Source organism: Falco naumanni, chromosome 10 (genome assembly GCF_017639655.2).
Source record: "Falco naumanni isolate bFalNau1 chromosome 10, bFalNau1.pat, whole genome shotgun sequence".
NCBI classification, from domain to species: domain Eukaryota; kingdom Metazoa; phylum Chordata; class Aves; order Falconiformes; family Falconidae; genus Falco; species Falco naumanni.
The window spans coordinates 10,163,933-10,180,960 of NC_054063.1; the positions used below are offsets into that span (position 1 = coordinate 10,163,933).

The following is a 17,028-nucleotide window of genomic DNA, read 5'->3' on the forward strand; positions in this document are numbered from 1 at the left end:
TCCTGGAAACAACTGAGGAAGGGGAAGGATTGGTATTACTTGTCCTTATGGTTTAAGAAGAGAGGAGGGGGAGTGGGGTGGGGAGGCGGGGGAGAGAGAGCATTGAGAGAAGGGAGAGAAAACTTCATGAAGAGCCATCATTCAAAAGAAAAATTAAATCCTTTTATGCACCGGAGACTACAGATTACCAGATCAGCAAGTTAGACTAAACAGATGATAAAGTCACATTTGCAAACTGAGAGATTGGTAGTGGTAGAACTCACTAAGTGACATTAATAAATATTGAGTGCAGTTCCAGATCTGTGTGTATTTAAACTTTCCTTCTTTGCTGCATGAGGCTGCCATGCTCACAGCTCCTGCCTGTGCACCCGTCATGGGTCTAGTGATGTTAGCTGTGAAGGACTGCTCTGGGACATGTCCCCCATGTCCTTGTCCTAACGCCAGCCGTGGGCCAGCAGCCCCCAGCAAGGCATGTTGGAGCTGAGAAGCAAAGTCTTTCTGCTCCTAGTGAAATGTCCGTGCTGCTGTCAGAATTAGAAGCCACTGGCAGCTCAGGCTGTTCAGTATGGTAGCTGTACTGGCATGGACATGGGTAGAGGGGAGGCGTATCGGGTAGAAAGTGGGATTGTTGAGCTTTCACGCACCTTTTTCACGATGATTTTGAGAGAGCTAACCTATAAAACAGGCAAAAACTGTGAAGAGAGTATAGGGACTGAACAAGGAAACTCGGCAGAGCTGCAGCTGGAAGCCCAGTTTCTTCTGCCAGTCCAACGTCAACAGTACTCAGCTAGAAAACTACCTGACTGTAAAGTTTCTCTCCTACTGCATCAGGCCTAAAGAAAGTGGGGTTAAGAATTATGCGTAAAACTGTGTCTGCACTTCATTACTCATCCAAAACAAAGAAAAGGTTTCCAAATGTATGCTTTTTGGATAAATGCTAAGTAAAGGCATGAGCTGGGAAGCAAAAGCAATGATTTACTATAGAAACAACTAAGTGGTAAGAAGTTTACAAATAACTGTAATTTTCTTGGGGTTCTCTGGCATGTCCTACCCCTTAAAAATTATTTTTAAAAAAGCCCTCTTGACATCCAAAACAATCATTTTAAGTAAAATAATTTATAACAAAAACTAGAAATGTTAGGACTCATGCATTTGGCAGATACACAAAGCAAAACTCTTATGATTCTCCAAGGTAATCCTGCAGATTTTGAAAGGCGCATGTGGGTGTTTTCAATGACAATGAAATCAGCAACACGGTATTTACATGCTTGGGATGTACTGTAGACTGCTAGAGTCACTAGAGGCCATGGAGCCTGGGGCGAGGGGCAGGAAGAGTCAGGTAGGCATTTTTCACTCTGATGAATGAGTAGGTTACGGGGAACGCTTCCAAATTTAAACAAAATACATTATGGTGTGGTATTCTTTGATTACTCAGCTCTTCATTGCTGTATCTTGTAACTAAAATTCAAAATAAGCAGTGGTATCTTCTGTTCTTGAGCAGCCTGTTGTGTTCTCATACCCGAGTTCAGGCTGATATTAGGTTTCTTTTTCTCCACTTGGACTAGTGTCATTGGAATCCTTGAGATGTGCAGGTGTATTGTTCTCCTCCACCTTCGCTTGAGCATCAGTGACCCAGATGGGATCAGCAGGAAGGCAGGAATGGGTGACTGATCTGGACAGGTTCATATCACATCTGGAAGTATGGACAGGTCTTTCTTTAGACTAAAAAAAAAAAAAAAATAAATAAAAATGTGTTAAAGGAGTCCCAATTTTAAGCATGTTTTGAGACTGGGTTTGCAAGAAATTACTTACTCTGTAGCTCAAGTATGTTGTGGGTCTCTCTTGTGGGTTCATAATTGGAGCAAAATATTTATTGTACTGTAGCTAGAACGACAATGTTAGCTATAAAATCTCCACAAAATATTACTTCGTGCTTGTGAAATAACTTGGAAACCAAGGTTAGTGTTGGATGTATCCCAAGCTCTTTCATATGCCGGTCAAATGTTTCTCCACTTGGCCCATCTGCTGTCAGAAGCTGTCATCTAACACAAACTGGGTCCAAATACCCTGGACATAATGCAAATTTAAATACCTCTTTGCACCTGCTGTGAAAATAAAGCATCTTAACTGCATGGAACGCAGACACCAAATAATTCATAAGCTAAATAAACAGGTTTTGCAAAGAGCTGCATGAAATGCCAGTGCAGGGTCTGTGGAGCTGAAAATGAAGGCAGCTTTCAGGGTCCTCCCTCACCTGCAGATGAATGCCCCCTCCCCGGGAGCCGTATGGTGGGACCCCAGCCCTGACCGTGGGCTCTGGCATTGACGTGTTTCAGACAGCCTCTGGATCTGGCCAGATCCCCCAGCACTGAGCAAGAGAAGTGACCTGCTCTCTTAAAATCTCATTACAGCTAATGCTGAGTTGAGAAATCATGTCACAGCTTTTCCCGTTTGTAATGTCATCAGTGGCAGAAGTTTACCTCCTTAGTGCCTCAGCTTTGCTTTCTGTTAATGCTGCTATAGGGCATAGTGGAATATATCACCCGTCTGACCACAGCGCACCATTAAAATGGGTGAGGAGTTCAGAAATGTATTTGGCAGTACACAAAAGTGTTTTTTTTTTAAAATGTATGGACTTTATGTTTGCAGATTGGATTTGTGTGTGCCTTGCAAAGAAGGGGACCTCTGTTAATTTTACAACTTTTGTTTGACAGACAATCTTGGTTGCTGTCTGTAAGAGTGAGGGGAGATGGCCCATGGATGTTTCCGCAGTTTCTCTATCTGTTTGCCTACTTGGGTACACTGACTTGTTCATATAGCTTTCTTTCAAATCTATAATGTGTAAACAATATAATGCTATTCTGTAAGGCAAGTCTTTCATGATGTTACTTTGTGCAGCCATTTCTGAGTCTTTTAAGTACCATCATCGTGTGCAACGTGAATCTAGTCAAAAGAAACATGCAGTATTTCAAGCATCTGTCTCTAACAGTTCTTGAGTCACAAGCTCGTGCTCAGAACCTCAGCGAAGCATCGATACACAATTTAAAGTAATTTTTTGGTCTTTTTGATCATCTCTCTGAACTCAAAACACTTTTTTGGGTATATGCAGCTTAGAAACATGTAAGCGTTAAGATACACATACAGTTTGAGGTGATTAGAAGATTGTAGTTGTGTAATGCTTTAATATTAAACATGGGGGAAAAAAGATACTGTTGTAGTGATAGTTAAAGTGGATTTCTTGAAGAATAAACAACAGAAAGCAAACCAGCATCCGAAATTTCTCCTCTGCAAATGAGCGTTACTTAAACAATCATAATTCCTTTAAAAATGAACTTCATTTTGCCTAAGAGAACAAACAGAACTGAAGCCACCTACTGAGAAATTCTATTTTGCTAATTTTTATCTATTCTAATGCAAATCGTTGTTTTAATCCCCTTAACTCATCCATCATGCATGACAGGTCAGCCAGCCCATTGTCTGTGTATTTGAAGGATTCCTGTCCAAATCAGACTTTCTGTCAGTAGCACTGGGCAGGAGTCTTCTCCTTTCTGATCTGCTCATGTCACTGAAAAATTGCAGCTACCTTGGAAAATAACACAGCAATTACATATGTACATGAAAGTCGCACGGGGTCTTCACAAAATATGTTACTAGGAGTTCCTATCATAGCAGGGGCAAAAAAAAAAGGATGTCAGATTAAGGACATCTAGGTTTTTGTATAATCTACTAAACATCTGTAGCTGATCCAGAGAAATGGCAAAGGTCAAGTTTGAGGATATTTTTTTTTTTCCTATGGGGATTTCTTTGTATATTCTGAAGCCTAAAAATTGCTGTTTGTTTTGAAATGCATTTTTGGTTACAGTAAAATACAGTTTAGAGTAAGCAGAAAATAATATAATTACAAGAGAGCAAAAAAAATCCATGTATTTTTGTAATATTTAAATTTTAATTAAATGGGGTTTAGAGTAAGTCATAAAACCTTCTTTTGTTGAGACAACTGACACTGACAAAATACTAATTAATGAATATTCAGAGACATCTCTGGATCTCTCCTCTTTGAAATATGTTCTGTCTGTGTTTTTAAAAACTCAAAAGAAGAAAATTAATAAACACGGCTTATGTGGAATATTTCCCAGTATTAAGACCTGCCAAACAGGATCCAATGCATTGCCTTAGTGTCAATGAAGACTTTTGAACCAGATGTGTCTATGGGTCTTTTTCATTCTTTTCTTTAAAAGTGAAGCCAGGATAAAAACCAAAAGGTTAAGACTTGATACGAGGAGAATATCTTTCCATGGTACTATTAGGTCATTTCCCTTTTGCTGTATAAATCAAATTGTGCTATTGCTTCAATCTGGGATTATTTTATTGTTGGTGGTTTAAATGCAATACACGAAAAAATTTCTTTTCTTTGGAAGTATCATTGTGATATAACTTCAATGAGTCATTGTAATTGTTTGCTCATTAGCATCCGTAGGGATTATTTCAGTTATTTTGTTTCTTGAATCTTTTCCCTGTCTTCTTGGGCAACCCAGTTACCGTACACTTTGCAGGCAGTTCATTTGTGTATAATAATACTTAAGTGGCTTATTGTAATCTTGTGTGTCTGCATACACACACCCCACTCAGGCAGCCCCTATAACCCATTTTAGGAACGCTGCGGTCTTTGTCTCCTCCCGGTCCTGCCCTGGGATGGCTGCTTTTGTGCATGGTCCCTACCTAGAGCCAGAGCCAGAGCTTTGGCTTTTGAAGGACTCGGTGCAGAGTTGAGCAACAAGCTCCAGCAGGTTTAAGACTCTCGGTTATTTTTTTTGCCCCCCACCCCCTCCCATTGCCTGGGGAACTGTGGGGACCTGCCCATGTCCTTGGCTGCTGGCAACCCCAGCACCCAGACAAGTGCCGGTGCAGAGAGATGGAAATCCTGTGCTTGATGCAGGTTTGAGGCTGATTATTTTCGCTACAAAGCGAGTGAAAAATAGCTCCCATTCTCTTTCACAGGGCTGGAAGAGTTACCTCCTGCTTTACATGCCCATTATTAGAGGGTGCCTCAACTGAGAGGTCCCACAGATCTGCAGATTTGGGCTAGGGAATAGTAAATTCCCTAGCTAGGGTCTCCCATCTGTACTTTAAGGCATTACATATACTGCTGCTTAAAGACGAAAAAAAGAAAAAGAAAAAAAAAGTGGAGGGGGATCAAGGGAGCGTTTGCATTGGCTCACTTGGCAATTAAAAATACATAAGTGAAAGAATTGCCACGAACTTGCCCAAAGGGCTATAATAAGTAACATCCTGTATAACTAGTACATAAAGTGTGCTCTATTGTTTTGAATGAAATGATTGTGTTTGTTTTTAGGGTTGTTGGTTGGGGTTTTTTTCAGAATTGTAACAATTGGAATACAAATAGTCTCATGTTTTTCTAATTGCGGTAAACATATTTTAAAATTCGCTGTTTGATCAACTGTAAATATTACCAGTTCAGAGGTTAAATGCTGTTGTTGAAGTCATTCAGGGAAATCCAGCAGAAGTGTAAATACGGCAGAAAAAGCTAAACAATATGGCAAAGGAATATTTGCTGACTTAAGAGTGCAGGATCAACACCAATATTTTTCCAGTGATGCTAAACCTCTTGTAACTGCTAAATTGGATTTGTAGTTGAATGAAGTATCAGCTGCTGTTGGACAAGCCCATAAAGGCCGGACGGCTGGCCTTTTGTAGGCAGGGCTTAGAGGACGATTGATATGTTTTAGCACTTTTGGGATTATTGTGATTAGGAGGAAGCCATTCTGAATGATAGAGAAAAGGGTGTAAAAAACACAGTCCACAGCTGGTAAGCAGCATGTGTTTGCTATAAGGAGAGGTCACAACTAGTTGATCCTGCTGGTTCTGGCATTGATTGACAGCCAAGAAAACTTGATATTATGAAGCAGAGCCTTCTTTTTTCTCCCTCCCTGCCCTTTTTTTTTTTTTTTTTCCTTAAAGAAATGATGCTTCTGTTGTGTAAAGCCAAAGTATTTTCAAAATCTGGAACACTCACTGGTTGCAAGCTAAATGTCCAGAGACACAGCTGCAAATCTGGAGTTGTTAAAATATCAGCTAGAAATGAGTATTCAACCCGTATTTGTGAGAACAGTAAACAGGAGTTACAGAATTAGCTCTGATGCTTCTGTGTTTGCCTTTTTCATATGTGTTAGTCTGAACTAAAACCTTGTTTGCCATATAGTAGCAAATTTATGCTAAGTATGTGGAAATTTCAAGTTTGCTGAACTTGTTAACTGTTATGCCTCTGGTATATCTGCGATACTTCGCAAGGAGTAATAGATGTAAAAAAATATTTTACCATCCAGAAAACAGTTTTATCATCTTATTTCTATTAAGCACCTGCCTCAGAAAACATGTAGGCTATTTCATCTTATCTCCGCTACCCACTTGGAAACATAGTACCTTTTTTTTTTTTTCTTTTTTTTTTTTTTTTTTTTCCTTGTGAGCAGCCATCCGAAAGCTCGCAAATGCACATTTAAATAGTTGGATCTCTGACTCTTTTTAGTGGGGCCGTACCTCTTTCAAAATTTGAGTTTAGCATACCACACAGGAAAGAACACAAGCTTGCCAACTCCCGCTGAGCGTTTTTTCAAGCCTCTGAAAAGAATGAATTATTCAGCAGTAAGCATGCTTACAGCTGGCCATTTGGGAGCTTTGATGTGCGAATCAGGCGGTTGCATGAATGCCCTTATTGTCATGTTATGTGTACACAGTGTGTGAATTATTGAAAATAGTGAGGCCTGAGCCTCATCTGGTAGAGATTACAGTGCAGGCATGCTGGGTGAAGGTCTGTAATTGAAAATCCCCAGATGCTGTTTATTTGGCCTATGTCACGTGGCCTTCTGCAGAAAGCTTGTCTGAACAAAATGCTGCCTGCCTGGGAAGCGCCGCCCAGCCCCCTCCGAAGCCCTCGCAAAACCCAGTGTGCGGACGACTTAAACACCTGCCCATAATATTTTTAAAAGCTTAAATTAGATTTGCCTATAACGTTTAAATAGAGGATGCCTTACTTAGGGGTTTAAACTGCTTAGCCAGTTGTTGACTTGCAGAGCTCTTTTATCTACAAGAGGCTTTTTGTTAGCCAATTTAGCTTTAAAGCGTCTTCAGAAAGCGGCACTGGCAAATTTTAGGTAAGCTCTCCCAAAGCCAGATATTCTGCCAGCGAAACGGAGCAGAAAAGCAACGAGGCTGGGCACCGCAGCACGTGGCAGGGCAGCTCTTTCTCCATGGGCTACCAGCCTGGCTGCCCAATGTCCCTGTGGCCACCTTCTGATGGAGGAAAGCCTTCAAACCAGCCTGTCCCTGCTGATGATGTCCACGCACGGACCCCTGCCATGTCGGGTGGTATCAGGATCTGGCCCACGCTCAGCAGCCAGACAAAGGGCTCGGTGCTGCTCGCAGAGGCTGTCCCAGGAGGACGCTTGCCTGAGGAGCCGTGAGCTGGGCAGCAGGCTCCTCATCGAGCAAAAACCCTGGTAGCTCTCCAGATTTGACCCCTGGGCACAAGCGCATCACTTTTGAGATCATCAGGCTGCATAGCAGCTTGGAGGAGAGGTGACCAGAAATAGAGTTTACCAAAACCAGCTGAAAAGCTTTGCCATGGTGAAAATACGGCCATGAGCGTGACTTAGGAGATGAAATGTTTGTGCAGGTCTGTCCCCAGACTTTGCACTCAGCATGTGAAGTGGCTGTTTTGAGCCACAGTCTCACAGAATTTGGAGAAATTCATAGTATGTCCTTATCTGAAAAGAACAGGCCATTTGGTCATTTCTTGAATTGTTTTGCTGAGTATGAAAACTTTTTAAAATTAGCTGTTCATTTTCAAATTGCTAACCCACTTGATTTCCCACACTTGCCTATTTTTATCACATTCGGATGGTGCCAGTTACTGGGAGGGAGAAGGTTTAATTTGTGTCATTAATGTTCTAAATAAAGATGCCTGCCTGCCATGTGGCCGGCAGCTCTGCAGGGATGTGATGCACCGGCTTGCTGCCCCATTGCTGGCGGGAACTGGCTTTGAGCAGTGATGCCTGTGGCCGGGACTGGGGAAAGGGACACAGCATGGCTGGGGGCATGTCAGCTGCTCACGTAGGTCCTGGTACAGCCTGTGGTGACCCCTGTACAGAGGTGGTGGTGCTGATTTTGGGCAATAAAGGGGTTGCCAGTTACACCCTCCTCACCCAGGGGGTGATTTTCACCATTGGGGGCCTTGCCCATGCTGGGCGAGTGGGGCCGAACCCCCCCTCAGCACCAAGGGTGGCACCTGGGAGCCTCACGGAGACCTTTGTGGGGGCTGATGCTTGGCTGCTTTAGGCTGGTTTTGAAATCACGTTAGTGGGGGAGGCTTCCCTGCACAAGGGCCCTCTGTTAGAGCAACAACTGCCTCCCACAGGGAGAGGCGGGTGGGAGCCTCCCCACTTTGCAGCTGCTTCTACTTATTTTGAACAAGAAGAGCAGAAATGTCAGTCGTCCATGCTGCCTGTGAGGTGTCTGGGATCGCCGCACACTCCCTGGTTTTGGGGTGCTGCTCCTCAGGGACGGGGCAGTACTTGGGAAGGTGGAGGGGAGCCCATGCCTGCTGGCAGGAATGGGGCTGCCCTGGGGGCCACGGTGAGGCTTTGGCACCCCGCAAAGCCTCGCAGGTTTTCTAGCATCTGCGCTGTTTTCTAGCTGAACCTCCTTTATACTTTCTGCCATGACTAAAAAAGATGTTCTGTTGTGTAAAATGCCTCTTCCTCAGAGGAAGTCCAGGGAGAATTATAGTTTGCAATTGTACTGACAGTACAGAAGGGCATGACAGATAAAGCCTGAATTTAAAAGGGGGGAAAAAAAAACCAACCCACAAGAAGAAGCCTAAATAAAATGTTGGTTGTGGTCCTTTCCTGATCCTTTCAAGATCCTTGGAAAATATTTCTGTGCTATGAAGATGTTTTATCTGACCGGGCACCTCCCCACACCTCTTTTTTATACCTGAACTAAAGCATTCAGAGGAGGAGACTGTCACAGCAGATGACAAGAAGAAGGAGCTGAACATTTACAGTTCATAAACCTGACCTCTTCTCAACTGCCAGGCAATTTCCTAGATATATATGACAGGGAGAGAGAGGGAAGGCGTGTATGGAAAGTATTTCCACAGCTGAGCTCTTCTTAGAGAAAAACAGTTCTATTTATTAATGAGTATTTTTCACCCTAAGTTTTCTAATGGCCAATTAAAGAAGTTCCTTGAGGTTTCTTTGGTTTCAGAGTCTTCTCATTCCCAAGAACAGGAAAGGGTGTTTTTAGGATTATTAAGCCTTCCTTACTTTAAAAATCCTCTCTGGGCCTTAGCTGACCAGGAGATAAGATCTTTGCTGTTAATATCTGTCAGAGTTGGTAAAGAAGAGCCACCAGTGTTTGGTAGATAACATAATGGCTGTAAACTTTTAGTTGGGGATGTCTATCTGTATATGTCAGGCAGTGCTTATATTTGTGTTTGTGGCTTTTTGATAGTCCAAAAAAGAATTTATGACTTTTCTCAGATCATTTTGCCTGGGCAGAAGGTATTTAGTGAGCCTCATGAGGCTACAGTATCTCCTGCTCTGGCTAAATCTGATGCATATTTATTTGCCGTGTGGAAAATATGGCTGTAAGGAAAACCTAAGGCTGTTTCCTCAGACACTTTGCATGGTTCCTTGTAGAGTTCCTCCTCCATCTAAGTTAAGCAAATTATTTCACCCTGTTGACTCTTCTCAAGCTAGGCTCCTGTTAGACTTCACCTTAAGGGGAAGCGACCACTTCACAAAACCACAGTCTTGTTAGTCATAACCCTGCTGTGCTAAGGTGGTGGCTAGAGAAACCCCTCCTTGGTTCAGGCCACTTCGTTGAGGGACTGGGGCTCAACTGGAGGCAGCACTTGACTGGTATTTTGAATAATACAGTCTAGACTTTCAGTACTTGGTGTTTTTTATGAAGCTGCTTTTCCTGTCAAGTGGCTGCCTGGGAATCTGAGCTTTCCTTTAAAAATAGGTTTTTAACGCTCTTGCCTGGGAAGAAAACTGTGAAACTGTGAGAAGGTTTAACTCTTCCTTCCTCAGCTACGGCCGAGGGCTGCACTAACGGGCAAGGGGTGGCTGTGCTGTAACTCGTGCAGTGGCCATGTATCTGAAGCATCTTCAGTACAGGCTGAGGGACCAGAGATGACAACACATCCTTTAACCCCCCTTTTAGAGTCGCTGACCTTGCAGAATTGCCAGTTGCTGATAAGGACAATTTGACAACGCTTTTTGCACCAAAAAAACTAGTCTGTGTGCTTAATGTATGCATGTACCTGAAAGTGTGCAAAGAAGGTAGTTTCTGGAAGGGGGGCATTCCCCAATTAAATGAAAATGTGTGTTTAGAGATATGGAAGTGTTTATACCACCTGTCTTACTGGTGATTGCAGGAATGCGGTGATTTCTGAAACTCACCAGACTGCAGGGGGCTGCTTTTGCAGGCTACCGTCCCTTTGGGCTCTCTGTTGGCAGGCGGTGAAGTGCTTCTTCCTGGTTTTCTTTTAATTTTTGTGCACCTCTTTGCTGTCTGCTAGCCTAGTACTCACTAAAGGGACACTTCAGAGGTATAAAAAGTACCAAGCAAGAAGGTTTTTGAAAACTCTTGTCCAAAGCACGTTTAGTATGATGTGCCATCGCTGTATACCTTTTCTGCTCCCTTCTCATTGCCATGGCCTCAGGCTCTTGACCTCTGTCAGTTTGTTTTCCCAAACCATATGATATTTTTCCATTGTATAACTTTTCCATCTAATATTAACGAAGAGTAGAGCAGCTTCGTTTCGGTCCATGCCCAGCACCTGCAAGTGAATTCGCAGTTCTGTCACTGTGAGGTAGCTGCTGTTACAGCACAAGGACATAGGGGAAGAGCACCAGTATGAAAACTTATTCTCCAAATTTGAAGTGAACAGTTCACTTCAGGAAGAACATGAGAAAAAACATGAGAACAGAGAGATACAGAGATCAAGCGTTCCTTAGTTTCACCCCATGAACACAAAGGCTCCTGTTCACTGCAAATGGCAGGTACCTTGTGGGCACGACAGGCTGCAGAACTTCTGTCCAGCCAAAAGACAGTGGCTTTGCATGAAATTAGTTAACTAACTGCTCCTCTGTTTGCATATGGAAATCCCTCATTTGTGTGCAAGAAGTGCTGCTTGTCTGTGCAACTGTTTGCTCATGCAAAATTTACCTCTTGGAAGTTTGTCCTGAAGAGACCTGCTGAAGAGTTACAAACCTCTCGTCACCGTTACAGTGGTGCGTTGCAGGAAACCTGGCACACAGTCCGGACCAAAACAAAAAAGGAAACAAAGCTCTACTCTGAAGCATGTTGATATTTCATATTCTAGTACCCATTTAGCAAACAAACCACGGAAGAGACAGGAACCATGAGGCATTTGATACAAAGGGTGTAAAATAAGGCTCAGAGGGAGAGACAGAAATAAGAAGGAAAATGAAGGTCTAGTTTGACTAATTGTGTTCAGTCTTCCAGTCAACAAAATGCCCTTCAGATATAGGCAGGCTACTTCCAAACTTCCCTGTCTCTACCCCACAACATCAAACTGAAAGAGTTTGAGCCTGGTTGATATAATAACTTTCTGCATTCCCCAGCTATGTACTCATCCACTTTAAAATAACTTTGTGGGTGACAAGTTATGTTCTTAACCTCCCCATTTTCAGCTTGCTGCTAAATAATTTTTCTCATTTTCTACACATGGGCTGCTTATCCCCTGTGCTGAATGCAAATAACTCCATAACTTAGGACTTGTTGAACAAGTGTATTTAAGTTCTTACAACTTGTGGAGAAGTAACATAGTAAGCAGTGAAAATAAACAGGGCACCACATAAAACTGTGTTATCTTCTGTGTCAGCAATATTTAGGAAGGAAATTATTTGGAAAGAAAACGTTAGTTTGTATTAGGTAGCATAATGTGTGACTGAAGAAGAGTCAAATAGCCATTTTAGAAACTTGGAAATACTATAAATTTCTGAGAGAAACAGAGCTGTGAATAACAAACCACCACGTTGATCGGCTCCGCTGCAGCAGGAACGTAGGCACCGCAGGGTGACAACTCTGGTGCGTTGAATTAAGGGTGTGATTGACAACCTGCTGAACTGTCAGTCCAGGAGGCAGAGTGCTTCCTGGCAGGGAGGATGGATTTTGCTGTCCTCCTTGTAGCATGAAAACTTGGGGAAAAGCTGATGCAAAACTGTGACATCTGGGTGATTGGTGCTTTGGTTTGGGTGGCACATGACCTTCTCAAGAGCAGCTGCTCCTCCCAGCAGGTCTCTAGGTGGGTTGAGGGGCAAACATCACCCAGCACAGTCGGAAGCAAAACCAGAGGAGCCTGGACCTTGTGTCAGCCCCCAATATGGGGGATTCTCCAGTTAGAGATCATCCTGGGCACCACTGCTGGCCAAGGTGTGCCTCTGCCTGCAAACAGATGCAGGACTTTGGTGGGAAGATGCTGAACCGCATAGCCCTCTGTGTAGTTCGCGTAACACATACAATGTCTGTTAAGGAGAGGGAAGAGAAATACTGATGAACAAGAAGAAATACTGATAAATATTTTGCAAAGGAGAGTAGGTGTAAGAAAACATAAGCCTCATCTGCATGGAGCTCATGTGTTTAAGTATGGTATTTTAATGGTGTTTATGGATGTGATGCTGCTTGTCCCTTATCATGAATTTTTCTTTGTTTCAGGTAGGAATGAATTGATAGCCAGATACATCAAACTTAGAACAGGGAAGACACGGACCAGGAAGCAGGTAAAATAACCCAGTGGGGAAGTATGCATGTCAGTGAATGACAAAACATAGCATTTTTGGCTGCAGTGGCTGTCTGTGCTTGAGCTCTGATGAGATGATATATTGACTTCACTCTTCAGATTAAATACATGCTGTTTAGAAAATATTTTAAACTCCAGGTTTTTATGTTGTGCATCATTTCAGTTGCGGTTTGAGGATGCATTTTTTTATTAACCTATGTGTACATGAAGCCATTATCCCCTGTATTCGGGGGAAAAAAATTCAGAAGTTGAAGCAGAACCATAAAACATTGTGTCTTATTTCTCTTTAAGGACAGTTACAGAATATAATAATTATTTTGAGATGGTGGATAATGGAACTTCTAGAAGTCCAGACCATTTGCCTATGTAACATAGGTTATGAACCTTGGATATGTGCAGTAAATAAATAAAAACAATCTAGCAGGACTGATTGTAATCACAGCTTCAGCTCATGGGCAGTACTTGCTACAGGATGAAAAAAATAATTAAAAGATTTCCTGAAGAGTCTTTAGGCTCCGGGTCTGTGACCACAGTAAGATTTCATTCATCAAAAGAGTCAGAATAAACATCCAACCAGTCTTAAGTCTTTTTCAGATGATTGTCACATAACCACTAACTTATCTCATATGACTAAATCCTTTAATGTATAGTATCCACAGTGATCAGCAGCCTCATAGAAGGCACATGCTCTGTGTAGTTTATGCAGTGGTTACTAAACCCTTGCACTGTTTCAAAATGCTTCGCAAATCGCAGAGTCCCCTTGCTTTCTCTAACACCAAGTGCGAGATTCCCCTTCTCCCCACCCACGTGCGTGACAGAGGGGGAGGCAGAGGCTCGTACACTTGCATGCTAGGCGTGTTTCGTAGCGCAGGGTAAGGTGACGCTCAGTCAGCACACAAAGATGGCCTGCTGCCAGCGCTTGGGTTTAAAGCACTTTGAACTGGGTGATTTATTTATTTTTTTTTTCCCTGGGTGGTGTCCTTTGTCAGTTAGGAAGAAAATATATGTACGAGGGATGAAAAAAGATACGAGACGGAGAAAAGCCACAGTGCATGGAGAAGGAGCAAACAAAAGATGGGCAAAGAAATCTAAAACAAAAGACCAAGTCCCAAGTTCTGCCCTGCTATGCCCACGCAAGCTCCAAGAGTCAGGGGATATGCTGGGATCTTAAAGTTGCATCAGGAGTCAAAATACAGACCTTGGGGCTAGATCCTTGGCTAGCATGTGCTGGCAGAGCTGCAGTGAAACCAAGAAGGCTGTGATGGCTGACATATGGCCGTGTTCTGCCTCTGTACTTGTACATCCCTCTATAGTGATTCATAAATCACTTTAGATTCAGTGTTCAGAAAAGTTTGATTTGCGTTACTTTTGAGTTTCAACTGAGCAATTAAACGTTATGATTATGCTTCTTATATAACCTTTAACAGTACTAATATCCCACTGAAAGCAAAACAAATGAACACGTGTGAAAACTTGGTCTACGTGTTTGACTACAAAATTGCTTAGTAAGCAATAGTGTAACTAAATTACTGCAAACTGGTTCCTGAGTGGCTTCCTGGACAAGTCTCTGAAGGTGGCCTTCAGGGGCTGTGCTCATTTATGTATTACTGTTTGCTTCCCTACTAAAAATACAGGCTTTTTGGTACTGTCGTCATGGAGTAGTCCTATAGAGGCAGGAAATCCAGCTTTGTTTCTCCTTTTCATTTGCTTTGTTCTTTCCCAGACAGGAATTGTAACTAACTTAGGAAAAATGTGCAACACCTGATATGGTATGCCCTGGGTCAAACAAGCGTGAGATATTTCTCTGTAGTGGTTTTTACCAGCGTTGCAAGTTTTAAACCTTCTCACAGAGCACTACCGAGTGATGCTGGGCAGCATCATTAAACCCTCATCATCAATAGCATGGATTTCAGTACATGCCTGAACAAACAGGCCCTTTACTGCACAGGCAACAACTTCAGACCAGTAACTGGTCTGGTGTGGGACTGGGTTTACACATCTTACTAAAATATAATGACGATGAGCCAAACCTGGACATCAGTCATGCTGATGTCAAGTTACCGGTCCCCACTTACATCAGTGCTTTGTGGACTGGACGCTGAGATTGTCGAGGAAGCCAGCACAGGTTCAGGGACCTATGTTGTGCCAGTATTTTATCATCCGTGCCAGAATTTAAAGCGTTTCAGTGAGGTCAAAATGCAGCCTCAGGCTCCTCAGCAGAGCTGCAGAACACAATAAATAATGGATAAAACTTATCAGTGCCAAGCTATGTCTCGAGCCTAGTGGCAAATGGTCCGAGTGGGCGTCTGCATCCCTGGCAAATGGGGTAGAAATCCTGCTGGCTCCCCGCACAAGAGCGCAGGGCCTGGCCATGGATGGGATCAGTACCAAAGCACGTGGGCTGCGTCCAACTGCGAACTCTGTCTTCTATCTTATAGCTGAATGCACAACCTGGTGGGTTACACTTTTTTTTTTTTCTTTTTTTTTCCCCCCTTAATCAAGTCACTGCAGTGATGACCTGTATTGTTAAGCTAAGAGCTTGGTATCTGGCTGGGAATGTGGTATCTTTAACAGCAGAGCTTACTGAAGATGCAAATAACTTCCTCCCCTCAGAAAAGTTATTTTTTTAAAAAAGAAAAAAATAGACATTTTAAATTTGATTTGCTTTTTGTTTTTCTTTTGTTTGTTTGTTGTTTTTTTTTCCCTATAAACCTGAACAATGTAGGTCTCTAGTCACATACAGGTCTTAGCAAGAAAGAAAGTTCGAGAAATTCAAGCCGCCATTAAGGTACGTTTGGCTTGCCCAGTTGTAGGGGGCTTTTCATCTCCATGGTTACAGGCTTTTCCTTTGTTTCCTCCCTTCCCCTACCCTGCAGGTGTCTAGTCACATTCAGGTTCTTGCCAGAAGGAAATCTCGTGATTTTCATTCCAAGCTGAAGGTATGCGCTTTTCTGCTTTTGGGCTTGTGGTTGCTATGCCTGTCCCTTCCTCCTCCCCGCGGTGATGGGCGAGCGCCTGGTGCTGCCGTGCCTGTAACCTCGTTTTCCTGCATGTGGTAGCTGTCTGCGTCTCTTTGTGTTTAATCTCTAGTTTCTGCACTAGCATCCACATTAAAAACGTTGTTTTAACACTGTCCAAATGCAAAGTGAACTACTCTTTGTAACAGCTCAGCACCTAAACCTGATTTTTAACCCGTTAGCCTTTTTTTTTTTTTTTTTTTTTTTTTTAATATTTAAGTGCTAGAAGTGTATTTAAATACACAGGGGTTTTATGCACTTGTGTAGACGCTTTTTCTTTTTTGCTTTTTCTAGAGGGGTAATTGGGGTAATTGTTTTCCATTCCCAAATGTTTTTTGTCTGTGCTTTTGAAATGCTATCAAGAATACTTAAAATACATTGTTTATTCCAAGTGCCAGAGAGCACAGCTTATCAAGATTTCTCTAACTATATAAGGTGTTTCTAGAGTACAATCTAGCATCACCTCAAGTTACGTACTATTTACAAGATTCCCTGAAATTTAATTTTTTTAAGTAAACTATTGACTTAATCTTTGGAGAGCCTCAGTCAGAGTCCTGTTCAGGGAATATTAAGTATGTTTGCTTAATCTGATGTGATGAATTGTATATGTCCCCATTTTCCCTGCTTTCCATAAAATATATTCTAAGGCTAAAAAGAAACTCTTGGAAATGCTTAATAGGGGTTTCTTGGCTTGCTTGTTTTTTTCAAGTTTTCCAGTGGAGATCTTGGGACCTTTTTTTTGTGTTTTTTTCACATTACTTAAAAATGGAAGAGGGGGGTTGGCAGTTTTTGCAGTTGATTTTTTCTTTTTAATAAAAAGTGAAGGAACTTGTAAATCTTTTACTTCCCTCCTTTTTTTCTTTTTGTCGATCCCCCCCCCCGCCGCCCCCCCCCCCCCCCCCACCAGATGAGAACAAATCATGTTTTTGTTCTAGCTGAAAAGCAAAATGTTTCAGAAAGTAATTTCACAATACTAGGGGGTGAGCACTGCAGATGCTTACCACAATCCTGAAACTGCAGCGTAAGAATAACAGCCTGGCTTTGTAACAGGCCCCCTTGACAGAAGCACTGGGTTTTTTCTTCCACAGTGGGCAGCATGCTGGCAAGCTTGTATGGCTGTTGGTGGCTGGCTTTTTAGCTGCACTGGCTGAGCAGTTGGGG

At 42.6% G+C, this 17,028-nt stretch overlaps 1 protein-coding gene across 13 annotated transcripts in view; it reads left to right on the forward strand.

Annotated features, from left to right (window-relative positions):
• Positions 1–17,028, forward strand: part of TEAD1 (TEA domain transcription factor 1) — a 160,788-nt gene that overhangs the window by 100,612 nt on the left and 43,148 nt on the right. For 4 of the 13 annotated variants that reach the window (XM_040608009.1, XM_040608005.1, XM_040608001.1 and 1 more), the window contains 3 exons: positions 12,766–12,830; positions 15,576–15,638; positions 15,727–15,789. In XM_040608009.1, coding sequence (XP_040463943.1) covers positions 12,766–12,830; positions 15,576–15,638; positions 15,727–15,789 — 191 coding nt within the window. The remainder of the gene's footprint in view (positions 1–12,765; positions 12,831–15,575; positions 15,639–15,726; positions 15,790–17,028) is intronic. The other 9 variants (XM_040608010.1, XM_040608015.1, XM_040608012.1 and 6 more) reach the window with 3 other exon arrangements.